Genomic DNA, 18,031 nt, shown 5'->3' with positions numbered 1-18,031 from the left:
CATAGACACTCAAAGCGCATTTGGGGGGAGGGGGGGTGGGGACTGCTCTCTAACACCACTAATGTGTAGCACCCACCTGGGTGATGCACGGCAGCCATACAACGCCTTGCGACGCCAGACGCCAGAACGCTCACCACACATCAGCTAGTTAGGGAGGGGGAGGGGAACATATTTTTAGTGGTGGGGGGAAACCGGAGAACCCGGAGAAAACCCACGCAGACACGGGGAGAACATGCAAACTCCACACAGAAAGGCCTGGATTTGAACCCAGAACCTAATTGCTGTGAGGCCACAGCACTAACCACTGGGCCACCGTGCTGCCACTAATAAAGGCAGGAATCTCCATGTGTCTGTCTGTTTGTTTGCATGTTGATTATTTTGAGAACCTTTCATCCAAACGACTTCACAAGGGAGTGCAGTGTCATATTTGGTGCAATATAGATAGACAGGCCAGACGCGTTCAGAATTAATAAACTTTTAACCTCTCGAGGATCACCGTCCCGTCAACGGGACACTTTGTGACTGGGGCGTCGCTGTAACCTCGATAAAACTTCCACTCATGAGCGTTTTTATAACTTTAAAGCATTAAATCTTTAAAATATACAGCCATGTACACAACTGTTACAAAGTAAAAGAAAATAAAACAACTCAGCCGTAATCTGCGCAGCCGAGAGTGCATGCATACCTGTTGTCGTTGTCCTGTCAGCAACAAAGTGGTATTTTGACCAAAACTTGATTTTCATAAATCCCCAAGAGTCCAAGGAAATGTAATATCCAAGCTTTATATTCCAAAACGATCTCTTTGCCTCACAATGTTGAAGGTTCTGGCCAGCTGCAGAAACATCTACTGCTTTATAGCTTTTCAGAACAGTAGAAACCAACAGGCCGGTCCTAATTTATCATCAGGGCCCATACCATCCTATTGATGGACACATTAATGGCGTTTGTCCATTACACGGTACTTGCTCGACTCTACTCGGCTCCTCCTTTTTCTATTGCAGATTTAGTACCGCGTCATGCCTGAGGCGAGCATGGCTGGTCGTTATAGCGACGCCGCAGAAAGCTGCCGTGACCTAACGCGACACACAAACAGAACGTGGAAGGTGTGTTGTTGTTGCCACAGCCAGAAGACAAATTGACCAATCACAGTACTGAATCTGCCTTATTGAGAGTTTTAAATTATAATTTGTTGTCTCTTGATTCTGGGGACATTTTAATGCTCCTGGATCTGAGCCCAACGTTTGACACTGTTGACCACAGGATTTTACTTTCACGCCTTGAAAAGTTTGTGGGCATCCGAGGAAATGCTCTTAACTGGTATAAGTCCTATCTTACAAATAGAACCTTTTCAGTTGGTATTGGAGATTCAGTTTCGTCCGTAGCTCCACTTACCAATGGCGTTCCACAAGGTTCCATTTTGGCACACCCTCCATCCATCCCTGTCTCTGTCCTCCTTGTTAATGTGATTTATTTATTTTTGTTAAACATGTTTAAAGTAAGGAAATAACTTGAGTCTTTTTTTTCATGACAGATGACATTGTGGCCGAGTAGGCTATTGATTGAAACTATCGGGCAGTGTTGTTGATTTGTATTGTTGAAAACTTAAAACAATTGAACAGAATTGTGAAATATTCTGCCTCATGTTATACGAGCAGAACTAAATTATGTTTTGGGGAAATATTAGATTCCTTACCACTTTTACAGTCTCTAGGCCTTAGGTTAGGAGAGATGCGCTATAGCACAGCCAGGTATGGTGCGTAATGGAGATTCCAAAACGCTCTTCTTTTGGTCAGAACCAAGGAGAGCGATCGCGGCTATAGGTCCGTCCTTTGCACCGAAACTTTTTACAATGCAACAACATATTTAAAGAGCATCAATCTATTACAATCTTTATTATGTAAGCACATATAATATATATAACTGTATATTAGTCAGTCATTTGTATTAGGTTAAACAGAGATTTGATAATGTTTTTAATTTAAGGCCCACCCACAATTGGTCTGGCCCATCCAAAACTGGAATCCTGGCGCTGTGCCTGAGATAAACACATAAACACAGTGGTGAAATCAAGTTTTATCATTTGAAGCTCTTATCCAGAGTTAAGCTTTTCCTTTCACCAATAGAGCTTGAAAAAGTGATCCATGCTTTCGTTCTATCCCGTCTGGATTATTGTAATTCCTTATATGCAGGACTGCCCCAGTCCTCTATTACAAGGCTTCAAATGGTCCAAAATGCAGCTGCCAGATTCCTGACTGGGGTTCGCAAACATGAACATCCATCCATCCATCTTCGTCCGCTTATCCAGTATCGGGTCGCGGGGGGGAGCAGCTCCAGCAGGGGACCCCAAACTTCCCTTTCCCGAACAACATTAACCAGCTCCGACTGGGGGATCCCGAGGCATTCCCAGGCCAGGTTGGAGATATAATCCCTCCATCTAGTCCTGGGTCTTCCCCGAGGCCTCCTCCCAGCTGGACGTGCCTGGAACACCTCCCTAGGGAGGCGCCCAGGGGGCATCCTTACCAGATGCCCGAACCACCTCAACTGGCTCCTTTCGGCCAAAGGAGCAGCGGCTCTCTCCGAGCTCCTCACGGATGACTGAGCTTCTCACCCTATCTCTAAGGGAGACGCCAGCCACCCTCCTGAGGAAACCCATTTCGCCGCTTGTACCCTGGATCTCGTTCTTTCGGTCATGACCCAGCCTTCATGACCATAGGTGAGGGTAGGAACGAAAACTGACCGGTAGATCGAGAACTTTGCCTTCTGGCTCAGCTCTCTTTTCGTCACTGGCGGTGCGATAGATTGAATGTAATACCGCACCCGCCGCGCGCGATTCTCTGACCAATCTCCCGCTCCATTGTCCCCTCACTCGCGAACAAAACCCCAAGGTACTTGAACTCCTTCACTTGGGGTAAGGACTCATTCCCTACCTGGAGAAGGCATTCCATCGGTTTCCTGCTGAGAACCATGGCCTCCGATTTAGAGGTGCTGATCCTCATCCCAACCGCTTCACACTCGGTTGCAAACCGATCCAGTGAGTGCTGAAGGTCGCAGGCCAATGATGCCATCAGGACCACATCATCTGCAAAGAGCAGCGATGAGATCCCCAGCCCACCGAACTGCAACCCCTCTCCACCCCGACCTCACTTTGGTCGTACAGAGATTGGATGGCCCTGAGTAGAGACCCCCTCACCCCATACTCCCGCAGCACCTCCCACAGTATCTCCCGGGGGGAACCAGGACGGAATCCGCATTGTTCCTCCTCAACCCGAGGTTCGACTATCGGCCGAACCCTCCTTTCCAGCACCTTGGAGTAGACTTTACCAGGGAGGCTGAGAAGTGTGATACCCCTGTAATTGGCACACACCCTCTGGTCCCCCTTTTTAAAAAGGGGAACCACCACCCCAGTCTGCCACTCCTTTGGCACCGTCCCAGACTTCCACGCAATGTTGAAGAGGCGTGTCAATCAGGACAGCCCCTCCACACACAGAGCCTTGAGCATTTCTGGACGGAGCTCATCAATCCCCGAGGCTTTGCCACTGTGGAGTTGTTTGGCTACATCAGTGACTTCCGCCTGGGAAATCGACGACAATCCCCCGTCATCTTCCAGCTCTGCCTCTAACATAGAGGGCGTATTCGTCAGATTCAGGAGTTCCTCAAAGTGCTCCTTCCACCGCCCTATTACCTCCTCAGTTGAGGTCAACAGTGTCCCATCCTTACTGTACACAGCTTGGATGGTTCCCCGCTTCCCCCTCCTGAGGTAGCGAACAGTTTTCCAGAAGCACTTTGGTGCCGACCGAAAGTCCTTCTCCATGTTTTCTCCAAACTTCTCCCACACCCGCTGCTTTGCCTCTTTCACGGCAGAGGCTGCAGCCCTTCGGGCCCTTCGGTACCCTGCAACTGCCACTGGAGTCCTCCGGGATAACATATCCCGGAAAGACTCCTTCTTCAGTCGGACGGCTTCCCTGACCACCGGTGTCCACCACGGTGTTCGTGGGTTACCGCCCCTTGAGGCACCTAAGACCCTAAGACCACAGCTCCTCGCCGCAGCTTCAGCAATGGAAACTTTGAACATTGTCCACTCGGGTTCAATGCCCCCAGCCTCCACAGGGATGCACGAAAAGCTCCGCCGGAGGTGTGAGTTGAAAGTCTGTCGGACAGGGGCCTCCTCCAGACGTTCCCAATTTACACGCACTACACGTTTGGGCTTACCAGGTCTGTCCAGAGTCTTCCCCACCCCTGACCCAACTCACCACCAGATGGTGATCGGTTGACAGCTCTGCCCCTCTCGTCACCCGAGTGTCCAAAACATACGGCCTCAGATCAGATGAAACGATTATGAAATCGATCATTGACCTTCGGCCTAGGGTGCTCTGGTACCAGGTACACTTATGAGCATCCCTATGTTCGAACATGGTGTTCGTTATAGACAATCCATGACTAGCACAGAAGTCCAACAACAAACAACCACTCTGGTTTAGATCAGGGAGGCCGTTCCTCCCAATCACCCCTCTCCAGGTGTCTCCATCATTGCCCACGTGTGCGTTGAAGTCCCCCAGCAGAAAAATGGAGTCCCCCACTGGCGCCCCATGCAGGACTCCACTCAAGGTCTGAAGGCCGAATACTCCGAACTCTTGTTTGGTGCATATGCACAAACAACAGTCAGAGTTTCCCCCCCCCACAACCCACAGGCGTAGGGAGGCGACCCTCTCGTCCACCGGGGTAAACTCCAACATAGCGGCGCTCAGCCGGGGGCTTGTGAGTATCCTGGCGCCTCACACCCTGGGCAACTCCGGAGAAGAAAAGAGTCCAACCCCTATCGAGGAGTACGGTTCCAGAACCGAGACTGTGCGTAGAGGTAAGCCCCACCAGATCTACCCGGTAGCGCTCCACCTCCCGCACCAGTTCCGGCTCCTTCCCCCACAGAGAGGTGACGTTCCACGTCCCCAGAGCCAGCGTCTGCTGCCCGGGTCTGGTCTGTCGAGGCCCCTGACCTTCACTGCCACCCATGTGGCAGCGCACCCGACCCCAGCGGTTCCTCCCACAGGTGGTGGGCCCATGGGCATATCACTCCTATTTTATTGTCTCTTAACTGGCTGCCAGTGCGTTACAGACTTGATATGAAAATACTGCTGTTTGTTTTTAAATCCGTAAATGGTCTTGCACCAGCTTACTTATCCGAACTGTTAAATCTGAATGTACCTGGTAGGTGTCTATGGTCCACAAGCAACTATAATCTGTCCCAGCCACGCTCGCGTCTAATATCAAGAGGGGACCGTGCCTTCGCTGTTGTTGGTCCTAGGCTGTGGAATAGCCTCCCCGTCTCCTTGAGATCGCTGTCCTCTTTACATGAGTTTAAACTCAAACTAAAGTTGTATCTCTTGGAACGTGCATTTCTCTAAATTCTTATTCTTATTTATGTTTTCTGCTGTATGAAGGATGTTGTATTCTATTATCTTTCCTGACTCTTGTTATCTGAAGCACAGTGGTCAACTTCTGTTATGTTTACTGGTGCTATACAAATAAATGAAATTAATGAAATTTTGTTTCTAAAGAAGTAAGGCAGCAAAAAAAAAAAAATTAATATGGCTAAACTATAAAAAATGGCGGGTTTGTTCAGGACACCCCCGTCTGTCGCTAGTAATGATGATGCAGTGATTAGTGACGATTCTCTCCGACCAATCGGGAGTCTGCAAGTTTTCACATCACCTTTTGGTATCGCCTCAGCTCGCTCGGAACCTCGACGGAGGTGATATTAAAAAAAGTACCTGTTGGCAGGTACCAGGGACCTTTTTTTGGATGGAAAACCAAAAAAGCCGAGTAGAGTCGAGGCGAGTCGAGCAGGTACCATGTGATGGAAAAACGCCATTAGAGACCCCTCCAAGATTCACCCACCAAGGGGCCTGGTTCCCTGGATCACAAGTGAACTATTCTGATAAATGTGAATCTTTTCAAGTTTCTTCACACCTCTGTGACACTAAACTCAATATATTTGAATTTGTGGACAACATTGTGACGTGTTTGTTGGTGTCATGTTCTTAAGTCTGTGGCCCAAGAGGAAAATTAGCTCTCCAAGCTAACGTTAATCAGTGTTGACATATGAAAGCATCAGAAACGACAGAAACAACGCACTCTAGCTTTAATGCTACAAGTCTAATATATTATGTTACTCACGTGCTGCTGTTGTTTTAGCAGCTTTCTGCTTCCAGAACAGACATTCACCATTTTGGTAATCATTTACATGATCAACACAGCTGACAGGAAGCCGCTGTTCTGTTCCTTGATTTTAGCTCAAATTTTAACCATTATTTCTGTCAGGCTGTACAACTCTCTCCTAGCCATAGGTGTTAATGCTGTAATGTGTCAATGGATCTTGAACTTCTTGTCCTGTAGCAAACAATATGTCAAAATTCATAATCATGTGTCATCAAGCAGGGTTCTTAACTCCGGCACCCCATAAGGGTGTGTCCTATCTCCTCTTTTATATTATATTTATACCAACAACTGTATATCCCACTCAACATCAATTAAACTGTTAACATTTTCAGGTGATACCACTGTAGTAGGTCTTATTTCTGATGGTGATGAATCTGTTTACCGGGGTGAAGTAGTACAGCTGGTGAGGTGGTGTGAGGACCGTAAACTAATCCTCAATACATCTAAAACCAAAGAGCTGATAGTTGATTTTAGAAAGAAGGCAGCCCAGCACCTTCCCCTCTCTGTCAATGGCCAGGTTGTTGAGAGGGTCCCCTCCTTCCGCTTCTTCAGCCCCACCACACACCAGTCTCTCTTATGGGACCTGAACATCAGTCTCATTGTAAGCAAAGCCCATCAGAGGCTCTACTTCCTCCGTCAGCTGAGGAAATTTGGGGTTAGCTAGAATGGCATGACTCATTTCTACCGAGCCGTCTTGGATAGCACACTGACCTCTATCCTGTCCTGGTACGGTAACGGGACCAGCCAGGATAAGCAACAGCAGAAAGTAGTGCACAGAGCCTCCAAGATTATTGGCTGTCTGCCTACCATAGCCTCACACTATGACACCAGAATCATCAGGAAGGCTAGAAACATCTCCACTGACCCCTACCACCCAGCACATCACCTGTTCACCCTGTTGCCATCAGGGAAGATATATAGAGCATCACCAGCCGAACATCACGCTTCAGAGATAGCACCTACCTCCAAGCCATACAACACTTAAACATGGCTTAACGTTTAATGTTTGGTTAGATTTAATGTTTTTTTGTTTGGTTTCTTCCTAAAAGGGAGTTTCTCCTTGCCACTGTCGCAATAGCCACTGCTAATGCTTGCTCGTGGGGGAATTATTGGAATTGTTGGGGCTTTGTAAATTATAGAGTGTGGTCTAGACTTATCTGTAAAGTGTCTCGAGATAAATCTTGTTATGAATTGATACTATAAATAAAATTGAATTGAATTGAATCATGAAAGTAAAAGTGGGAATTTAATACGTGATTCGTTCAGAATCGTCCACGTGACGTGCTTTGACATTTCCGCGGTAGTTCAGAATGTCGAAAGAAATGCGTTGAAAATGGTCGAAAATCATCTCAGAGACGACAAAAACAGTTGTTATTAGCAAGAAGACACAGAAGATTACACACTAAGACAGCAGATGATGAAATGCCTTCACATAGGACGTCGATGTTTAAACTATTGTTCAGAAAACAGGAGTTTTCAGACAGCGCAGGTAATCAGACTGACTCTCTCTCTCTCTCTCTCTCTCTCCAAGCAGTTTACAGAAATTCATAGCCTACATTATATATGAAATATGTAGGTGTCACATATATCGTATTCTAACATAATTACTATAAAATACTAAACAAATCTGGAATTTTGGGATCCTAAGTGGTTGTGAGTCCCTCAGGCTGTGGCAGACAGATCCATATTTAGCTGTCAGTGCAGCTGCTGTCCCCTCTCCTAGGAGAACTACCAGCTTTTCTTCTGGTGTTAACTTTTTTGGCTATTTTTCCAAGGTGTAAATCTCTTAGTCAAGATACTTTTTCCCAGTGGAGGAGGAAGTGCATCTCTGTCTGACCCAGTTGGTGGTCACTGAGCCTGTCTCTCTCTCTGACCTGTCTGTCTGACCCAGTTGGTGGTCACTGAGCCTGTGTTTAGTCAGGATCCGTCTCTTCTTCGTATCTCTGACAGTGTCCTACTGCGTCTGCTACACCCACCCGTGCTCTACAGCGCCACGTTTCATCCCGCAACGTCCTGCTGTGACATTAACTACAACGACTACCTTCAAAGTCACTGTTCCACTATCTTCTATGTGACTATTGTCGCCTTCACACCCCCAACCGGCCCCGTCAGACACCGCCTACCAAGAGTCTGGGTCTGCCGAGGTTTCTTCCCAAGAGGGAGTTTTTCCTCGCCACTGTCGCAATAGCCATTTATAATGCTTGCTCTTGAGGGAATTACTGTAATTGTTGGGGCTTTGTAAATTGTAAATTATAGAGTGTGGTCTAGACCTACTCTATCTGTAAAGTATCTTGAGATAACTCTGTTATGATTTGATACTGTAAATAAAATTGAATTGAATTGAATTGTCTAATAACAATTTAGTCTACTTTGATTGCTTTCTCCGATGTTCTAAATATTGGTCTTTTGAATGATTCATAAGAAGCTCATCCCTGTGTATCACCGGATGTCCAGTGACAGTGCAGCATGGAGGCACTCAGAATGCCAACGCATGCCTCAACTTGGTTATATCCAAAAACTGCAGCCAAGAAGGCTATTTCTACATTCAATGAGGGTGCCTCTGCCATGCTGGCTGTGATGGAGAAATTGTGGCTTCAGAGCACAGACTGTTAATGCAATGAAGGATGACAACATGGTTAGGATCTCAAAAGCCAATAGTGTCCATTCCACCAGTGGTGGATTAAGAGTGTGAGCACAGCCAAAATATAGAAAAGACACCAGCAGGAGATGGAAGAGAGCCCTACATATGGTGCTGGCATGGATATGTAGACTGTAAACTAACTTGGGGGAACTAGGCTGTAATTAATGGCTTTCATTAGAAATTAGTGGAATTTTGCTATAAAAATCTTAAAAGGCCGTTTTCTCAAAATGACTTTTCTCTCATACTCCAAGAACGAAATCTCCACTTCAGTAGCACCTTTATACACCAAACCTAGTTATATTCTGAAGACAATTACAGAGGGATTTGTAAATATATTATTCCTAGCCTGATTTATATAACATTTTATTCCAAAAAACATGGCGAAAACATGGCGATTTTTTAAGGCTATTGACAGTATTTCTGATTTACAGGATAACAAAAGTAGATATCCATAAATCCCTCTGTAATTTTTTTCCCATCTAATATGTGAACACAATGAAAAAAGAATTTTGAACCTGGCTTTATCCAATACTTAAATTAGCAAATTAGCGCATATTTAATTAGATAATGCCTAATTTGCATATTTAAACATTAAATTACAGAAAACTTGTAATACATTTTTTTTCTCGACTTAATGTAAGACTTAATGAGAGAGTTTCATGGTGATATCTGCTAGTTAAAAATGTTACCCTATTCACCTGTAGTGTCTCACCTTAATCAGTAGCCTACTTTAATTTAACTGTAATCAAAAAATACAAGTAAATATTTAGGCTCTAATAACAGACTATTGAGTTAATAAACTTAAAACAATTGTGGAACTCAATTTTTTTTTTATTTCTGCTTACACACTCGTGTACTTCGTCCACAGCAATATCACCAATCGGTCCCACAACGCCACAGTTAGAGATGAAATGCCGTAAACATATTCTTTGTAAATCTTTAGGAGTTTTACCCAAAAATAACTTATTATAAATAATATTTTTGATTTATGTGTGTTAATGTTGTATTAAAAGTAAGAAAAAAAGTGCTGCACACTGGCTCCGTATGCATTTTTCTTTTTATTCTGACGTGTCGACCCTCAGGCCTTCTTCAAATCAACAACCAAAAACAGACACATGGACTAAACATACTTAACACACACCTGATGATGGTTAGGTAAACATGTAGCTCCATTAGGGTAAGAAACACCATCACCAATTTTGTTAACCATAGTCATAGTATAGTTGTAAAGTTGTTTCATGGTCCCTCTCCTCTCTGGCTATAGTCAACAGTTGCCTGGTTTTGTGTTGGCGACTGTTGTAGTTTGTCAATGACTGTCAATTTAGTACTGGGAAGTAAAAACTACTTAAATAAACTTTTGAGGGGGTTGGTTGATATTGTAAACATTAACCTGGTGCATTATCAAACATATTTGAGCATTGCATTTTTAATCAATTTCAATCAAGCACACGTTCTCTGAGAATCTTTTCTATATTCAAGCTAAACTAGTATCGTATCTAAAATGTCCCTAACCTAATCAAAATCGAAAAGGTAGACAAATCAGGATTATGTGAATCAGGAAATCATTGGTCATACCCAGCTTTATTGTAATGTAAATTCCTTGTGTCAAGAAAAAATACTAACAGGTTAATAGCAAAAGTAAAAAAAGTAAATATAGATTACGGCACCTCAGTTTATTGGATATTTAGAGAAAGTTGCTTATGAGGTTCATCTAGAGCTGATGACTGCTGCTATATGTATTGTATTATTCTTACCTACACTGTACAGGTTTTAATGACCTTATGTCTATTGACTGGTTTTCTTTAGGGCTTAATAGTAAAACAGTAACCAATGAAAATGCTAAAATAATTACAAAAATCCAAAAGAAGAACACTGCATGAATCTACTTTTGGTGATTTAAAGAAAACCTTTCACTTAATGATTCAAGCAACCTTGTCATCTGTGTTTTATTAAAACACATAGTTACAGGTTGTCACATTATATAGATACAGTTGACAAAAGTACTGTCAAGGGTAACTCATTTAATAAATCTATTTTTATTTATGACAAGCAAAGCTCTTAGTTGTCAGATAACATTTGTAGTTACCTTTTCCCCCCAAAGAGCAGACGTCTACATATAATGCGTATTTTGGACATTTTCAGTCCATACAGTAAAGGGTTGATGAGTGGTTGGAATGTTAGCCAGTACAATGACAGAAAAATGCGCAACATTTTGGGTAAATAGTTCATATTAAACCTGCTCTGCACTATTTCAAAGAAAGCTCCACAAGAAAAATTCAGCAGGGAAAAAAGGTGAGGTGTGCAGGTACTGAGAGCTTTCTGTCTGGTCTGTTTGGAACCAGATAAACACACTTTAAGAATCCTCATGTAAGAGAAAAGAATTAAGATTATAAGACCACAGTTTACTGTAAATAGGTGAACAAGTCCATAAATGTTATTAGCTGTTGTGTCAGAGCAGGCCAGTTTGACAACAGAATAGTTGTCACAGTAAACTTTGTTAATAAGGTTTCCACACAGCTGTAAAGGAGCAGTCAGACCAAACACTACCAAAGCATTGGTAAGAGAAGGGTACAACCATGTTAGAGCAATAAGCATGGCAATCTTTTTAGATGTCATACGAGTGTGATATTGTAGAGGATAACAGATAGCAAGATATCTGTCATAAGACATGATGGCTAAGGTCCAAAATTCTCTACCTCCATAAGAGTGCAAACAGAAAATCTGCAGGAAACAGAATGGAGCAGAAACAGTGTGAATGTCAGAGAGGATCTGAACCAGAAGGAATGGAAACAACCCTGTACTACCATACAGTTCATTTACAAACAGGCTGCACAGAAAAAGGTACATAGGTTCATGTAAGCTTCTGTTCATACAGATAACTACAATCAGTAAAAGATTGGTACAAATGATTGCAATATATAAACTTATGACAATAATACAATATAAATATTTGAAAACCCCGGTGTCAAAATAGGCACTTAGTGTGAAAAATGAAACCTGCGTAGCGTTTACCATGATCCTCCTGACTCTGAAAAACAAAAAATATAACATTTTACAAGATAACTTTGTGTTACATTTTATTAAAGGATTTCTGAAAGTTTAGTTAAACCTTTAAATCTTTCTTCAGACTGTGTACAGATAAAGCATTGATCACGAACCATATTCAATCAACAAACAGGAGAGTAATTAATTCCTCATACTTACGATTCCCCAAGTATGTGTTATACCTTTAATACTAAAGGTAAGACATTACACAACAGTGTATGACATTGCCTGAATCCTAACAATCATCTACTTCTGTTGGACTGTGAGTCCGTCCTAACTGAGCTCAAACTATGCTTCTACGTCTTTTAACCTTTTCCAGTGAGGAGACGCCCACAGCAGCAGTCTGACCTCATTATCAGAGAACCTGCTCGTTGTAGCAACGAGTAGGTGCTTGTTTCTAAGTGATGTTTGAAAGAAATAACACATTTCACATTTAGCAAAAGCTTCTCAGAAAATCTGAAAACATTCTACTTTTGGTTTGTACATCTTTGGTAATATTGCATGCGCAAGCGTTGCACAGCCCGAATGGCATGGTGGTGAACTGCCACAGGACCCGCCCCATGGTAAGGCAATCTTGGCTTTGTCTTCTGGAGCCATGGCCACATGCCAAAATCCACTCCGGAGGTCCAATGAGGAAAACCAGGCTGAACCGGCCACATAATGGAGCAACTCATCTATCTGCGGCAGGGGATAATAGTCATTCACTGTTTTGTCGTTTAAGGGTCGGAAGTCAACACAAAACCTCCACTTCCCATCCTTCCTAGGATCCATAACAACTGATGACACCCATGGACTTTCGGAAGGCTCAATAATACCCGCATCTTTCATTTCTTGTAGCATCTGGTTCGCAGCAGCTTGGCGGGCATAGGGGAGGCGCCTAGGCTGCTGGTGGATTGGCTGTGCATCCCCAGTATAGACGGAGTGCTGAACCAAGTGAGCGAGCCCCACGTCGTTGGGGTTGGTGGAAAAACTGTGTCGATACTCATGCAGGAGGTTCCAGAGCTTATTCTGCTGATCCAAGTTCAAATCTTCACGATTTTTTTCCCACAGGTCCTTGGTGGTTAAACTGGCTGCTGGCTCTTTCTCGGACATGGGGGCTACACTTGCAGTCTGGGTAACTGCAGGTAAGCGTGGCTGGTTGTCCAATGGAAATGGGGCTGTGGAGTTGTCAGCGGTTAGTGGACAAAGGCTTCCTGCAGAAGGGACTAACCCCTAAGAAGAGTCGGGAGAATGGGTCGGTTCTCCTTGTGCCTCATCATCCTCAACTACATTACAAGTCATTTTGGGGATGAGGGGGTCACTCAGGAAGGGAATAGATACATAATTGTCCGTGTGTGGAAGTCCAGTACAGTCCTTGCCTCACACAGAAAGTCCAGTCCAAGTATACAACTCTCTGTTACTTCAGCGACCCAGACCGGTTGGCAGACTGAATAAGCCCCCACTTGGATCTGTGATTCACACCTCCCCAGCATGGGAGCTTTTCCCCCAGTGACTGTGGTGAGTGGGAGATTGGTGGCTTGGGGTTGAGTTCCAGCTGGCAGGAGATCAGGGCGAAGGAGAGTGGCAGTTGAGCCTGAGTCGAGCAGGGCGTTGGTCAATTGGCCATTGACCAATACGGGTACTCGGCAGCTGTCATTGTTTGAGGTCTTTTGGGTGCAAAGGGAATGAGTGACAGGGAGGTGGAGTGCTTTTTCCGCAGACTGATTATCACAACCTCTGTGGAGCGAAGGTTGGCTCGGGTTGCTCCCCTCTATATCGAGCCTTTTGCGTTTCCCGATGCCGGCACACCCAAAGCAGAATCGGAGACAGGACAGAAGCACCATGTATGACCCACGCGGTTGGACCTCCAGCAGATTTGCCTCTGTCAATCTTCTGGTGAAGGGGAAGGATGTCTGGGACCCGTCAATAAAGAGATTGGTCCATTAGGCAGAGGAGTTTGACTCTTGAGCCTTGTCGACACCTGTCTGGGTTGATTGTCGAAAAAATATATTTCTGATCTGCTAGTAAACTATGAACCATCCCGGCCTCTCAGGTGGTCTGGGACAGGTCTGCTTGCTGTCCCCGGAGTCAGAACTAAACAGGGAGAAGCAGCATTCAGTTTTTATGCTCCACATATCTGGCACAAACTCCCAGAAAACTGCAGGTCCGCCGCAACTCTCAGTTCTTTTAAATTAAATCTGAAGACCTTTCTTTCTGATGTTGCTTTTCTTTAAATAATTGTTAATTTATAAGTTCTCTGGGAGGCCAGGTTTGGAACCTGAGTTGCAACAGAAAACATAAGTCCTCTGGGCGGCCCGAGTTGGACTTGTTTGACTTGTTCTTATACTGCACTGTAAATTTTAATAAATTAATTTTAACAGTTTTTAACTGCTCTTCAAAGTTTAAATTTTTTTTTAAAATCATTTTTAACTGCTCTTTAATGTTTTATGTAAAGCACTTTTAATTGCCCTGTTGCTGAAATGTGCTATACAAATAAAGCTGCCTTGCCTCCTATATTGTCATGACAGCAAGTGTTATACTGTTAGGGAGCTTGTCTGATCCAGAACGCAGAGAAATCACACCGATGATGACCTACTTCCCTCTGGACACTCCTCCAGCACTCCAGGTGGAAAACCACAGAAAACACAGACAAACAGGGAAAAGAAAAACCACCCAATTCAGGGTGGAGAGAGAGCAACCCATAACCTATAGATGATATCTTAATGACAAATACAATTGGTACCACTTTACTTGAGGTCAAAATATGTATTAGTTACACTGTCATAATAGTGTCATGACAGCCAGTTTTGTGAACTATCCTGTCACACATCTATCTGATCAAGTGCTGGAATTGGTCTCTAACCTTGCACATCTAATTATAATAATCATTAGGTCAACATGTCATGAATACAAAAAGAGGTGGATTTTCTGTTTATGTCAAGTTGTCATGACAAAGACATCCTCTGGTAATATCATGCTGGTTAATGTCAAGTTGTCATTACAAAGACATCCCAAACAAATTTAATGTCAACTTGTCATGACCAAGACAACTTCTGGTAATGTCACTTTGATTAATGTCAAGTTGTCTTAATCAAGACAACCCAAACAATGTCAAGTTGTCATGACAAAAACCGAATGACACTTAATGACATAACATAACAAGTCATAAACGTTTATGACTTGTTTGGTGATTTAAAGAAAACATTTTGCTGAATGATTCAAAGCAACATTTTCATCTGTGTTTTATTAAAACACATAGTTACAGGTTGTCACATTATATAGTTAAAATAGAAAAAAGTACTGTCAAAGGTAACTCATTTAATGAATTATTTCTTTTTATTTATGACGAGCAAAGCTCTTAGTTGTCAGATAACATTTATAGTTACCTTTTCCCCCCAAAGAGCAGACGTCTACATACAATGCGTATTTGTGACATTTTCAGTCCGTACATTAAAGGGTTGATGAGTGGTTGACATGTAAGCCAGTACAATGACAGAAAAATGCGCAAAATATTCGGTAAATAGTTCATATTAAACCTGCTCTGCACTATTTCAAAGGCACACCCACAAGAAAAATTCAGCAGGGAAAAAAGGTGAGGTGTGCAGGTACTGAGAGCTTTCTGTCTGGTCTGTTTGGAACCAGATAAACACACTTTAAGAATCCTCATGTAAGAGAAAAGAATTAAGATTATAAGAGCAATGTTTATTGTAAATATGTGAACAAGTCCAAAAATGTTATTGACTCTGGTGTCAGAGCAGGCCAGTTTGACAACCGAATAGTTGCCACAGTAAACTTTGTTAATAATGTTTCCACACAGCTGTAAAGGAGCAGTCAGACCAAACACTACCAAAATATTGGTAAGAGAAGGGAACAACCATGTTAGAGCAATAAGCACAGCAATCTTTTTAGATGTCATACGAGTGTAATATTGTAGAGGATAACAGATAGCAAGATATCTGTCATAAGACATGATGGCTAAGGTCCAAAGTTCTACACTTCCATAAGAGTGCAAACAGAAAATCTGCAGGAAACAGAAGGGAGCAGAAACAGTGTGAATGTCAGAGAGGATCTGAACCAGAAGGAATGGAAACAACCCTGTACTACCATACAGTTCATTTACAAACAGGCTGCACAGAAAAAGGTACATAGGTTCATGTAAGCTCCTGTTCATACAGATAACCACAATCAGCAACAGATTGGTACAAATGATTACAATATATAAACATATGACAATAATTAAATATAAATATTTGAAAACCCCAGTGTCAAAATAGGCACTTAGTGTGAAAAATGAAACCTGTGTAGCGTTTACCATGATCCTCCTGACTCTGAAAAACAAACTTTATAACATTTTACAAGATAACTTCATCATGTTACTTTTTGTTAAAGGATTTCTGAAAGTTTAGTTAAACCTTTTAAATCTTTCTTCAGAGCATCTATAGATAAAGCATTGATGACAGTTCATGACATTGCGTGAATCCTAACAATCATCTGCTTCTGTTGGACTGTGAGTCCGTCCTAACTGAGCTCAAACTATGCTTCTACGTCTTTTAACCTTTTCCAGTGAGGAGACGCCCACAGCAGCAGTCTGACCTCATTATCAGAGAACCTGCTCGTTGTAGCAACGAGTAGGTGCTTGTTTCTAAGTGATACTTGAAAGAAATAACACATTTTACACAATAACACAACGCCATGAAACCATGAACATCACTGGCTCTACCCGGTTTGCTGCTTCCTGTTTGGTGATGGAGGGAGAATTGGTTGGTGACAACGTTCACTAAACCTGTTTGAGTCGTGACTCACTCGGATCTTTCACCCGTGTCTTTAAATTAACTCATGAGTTGCGAGTCTCTAGTATCATTAACTCGGATCAGTTGAGTCATACTACAATTCAATCTAAAATGATAACAGCGCCGCATACAAGCCTTTAGCAACATTAGCTACTACTAGTCCTAGCCATCTTAGCTGCCAAAAGCTTTATAATTTACAATTTCGTAGGCAACAACTCCACAAGTCAACTCAAGCGACTGAGTTATAGGTACAGGTTATAGGAACTTCCCGACCCGCAGACTCAGAGCCAGAAACCTTGCAAGCTCGCAGACCATGGCACTCAGTCAAGGACTCAGTCAGTCGCGCAAACCAGCCGGCTATGTTGTATTGAGTGGATCTGTACAGCGAGTGAAGTCTCTTTCTTTCATTCTTTCACTTCTGAAATAACATACAATGTTCTGCACGTATCCTAGCTAGGCATACTGGGCTTGGTGTATAAATGTTGTATATTAAAATGCAATTAAGTCAAGCAGACAGTCCAAAACATTGCGAGCTTGCCTCGGCTTGCAGACCACGGGACTCATGACTCCTTGAGTCAGTCGAATCAGCCGACGAGTGAGTGAAGCCACCCCTCGAGTCAGGGTGAACAGCAAATCCACGTTCTTTCACTTCTGAAGTAACATGCTTATAGGTTATAGGTTTGGTGTATAGATGTAGCATAGCAAAATGAAGTTGATCAATTAAAAAAAAATTAAAAAAAAGTCTCCGTTCCTGTTTTTATGTCTACATTGAAAGCCTATATATTGCTTAGGCTACACTAATTCAAGAAATAAATAAACAGTCTGGCTCTAAATGCTTTCTTTCCTGTGACTAAATGGTAGTGGTTAGAGACAATGGGCTAGGACTGAGTTTAATTTGGGCGATTTAGCAATAAAGACTCAAGTGACTTGCACAACCCGGGTCAGTTCAGTGAGTGACTCAGAATAACCCAAATCCTTAAAAGGAATTGAGTTTGCCAGGCCTAACGTTCACATGATTTAACTTTCCTAGCAAGACTTCAAACTTTCGATAATATCAAAGAGGTTTGGATTTTGTCCTCACACTAACAGATCACCTTCAGTCCTGTCTCACTTTTTCAGCAACGCTACATTTGAGTTAAATATTGATTTGAATAAGCTCCATAATGGTTAGCATGGTTAGCTCCCATTGTTGAAAGCAGCTGGTGATCCTGAACATGGTGGCTAACAGCTAACTGTTAGAACAGAGCTAAACTCTTCAACACAAACCAATTTCACAGTTTGATGAAACTAACAGAAATCAGCTGAAAAGTGTCAGTTACCAAAAGTTTAACCTGGAGGAAACATGTTTGCATCACAACACGGG

The 18,031-nt window shown here is 43.0% G+C and overlaps 2 protein-coding genes across 2 annotated transcripts; both read right to left on the bottom strand.

The window, feature by feature from the left end:
* Nucleotides 1-10,936: 10,936 nt before the first annotated feature.
* Nucleotides 10,937-12,991, bottom strand: LOC114553023 (olfactory receptor 4D1-like). Its single transcript, XM_028574116.1, has 2 exons — nucleotides 12,453-12,991; nucleotides 10,937-11,882 (listed from the first exon to the last, which is right to left on the bottom strand). The coding sequence occupies exons 1-2, from the start codon at nucleotides 12,989-12,991 to the stop codon at nucleotides 10,937-10,939; spliced, it is 1,485 nt and encodes a 494-aa protein (XP_028429917.1).
* Nucleotides 12,992-15,260: 2,269 nt separating this feature from the next.
* Nucleotides 15,261-16,193, bottom strand: LOC114553022 (olfactory receptor 142-like). The gene has a single exon (XM_028574115.1). It carries the CDS (start codon nucleotides 16,191-16,193, stop codon nucleotides 15,261-15,263), a length of 933 nt encoding a protein of 310 aa, XP_028429916.1.
* Between the last annotated feature and the right edge of the window lie 1,838 nt (nucleotides 16,194-18,031).

Source organism: Perca flavescens, chromosome 3 (genome assembly GCF_004354835.1).
Source record: "Perca flavescens isolate YP-PL-M2 chromosome 3, PFLA_1.0, whole genome shotgun sequence".
NCBI lineage: Eukaryota > Metazoa > Chordata > Actinopteri > Perciformes > Percidae > Perca > Perca flavescens.
This window is presented reverse-complemented; position numbering and strand designations above follow the sequence as displayed.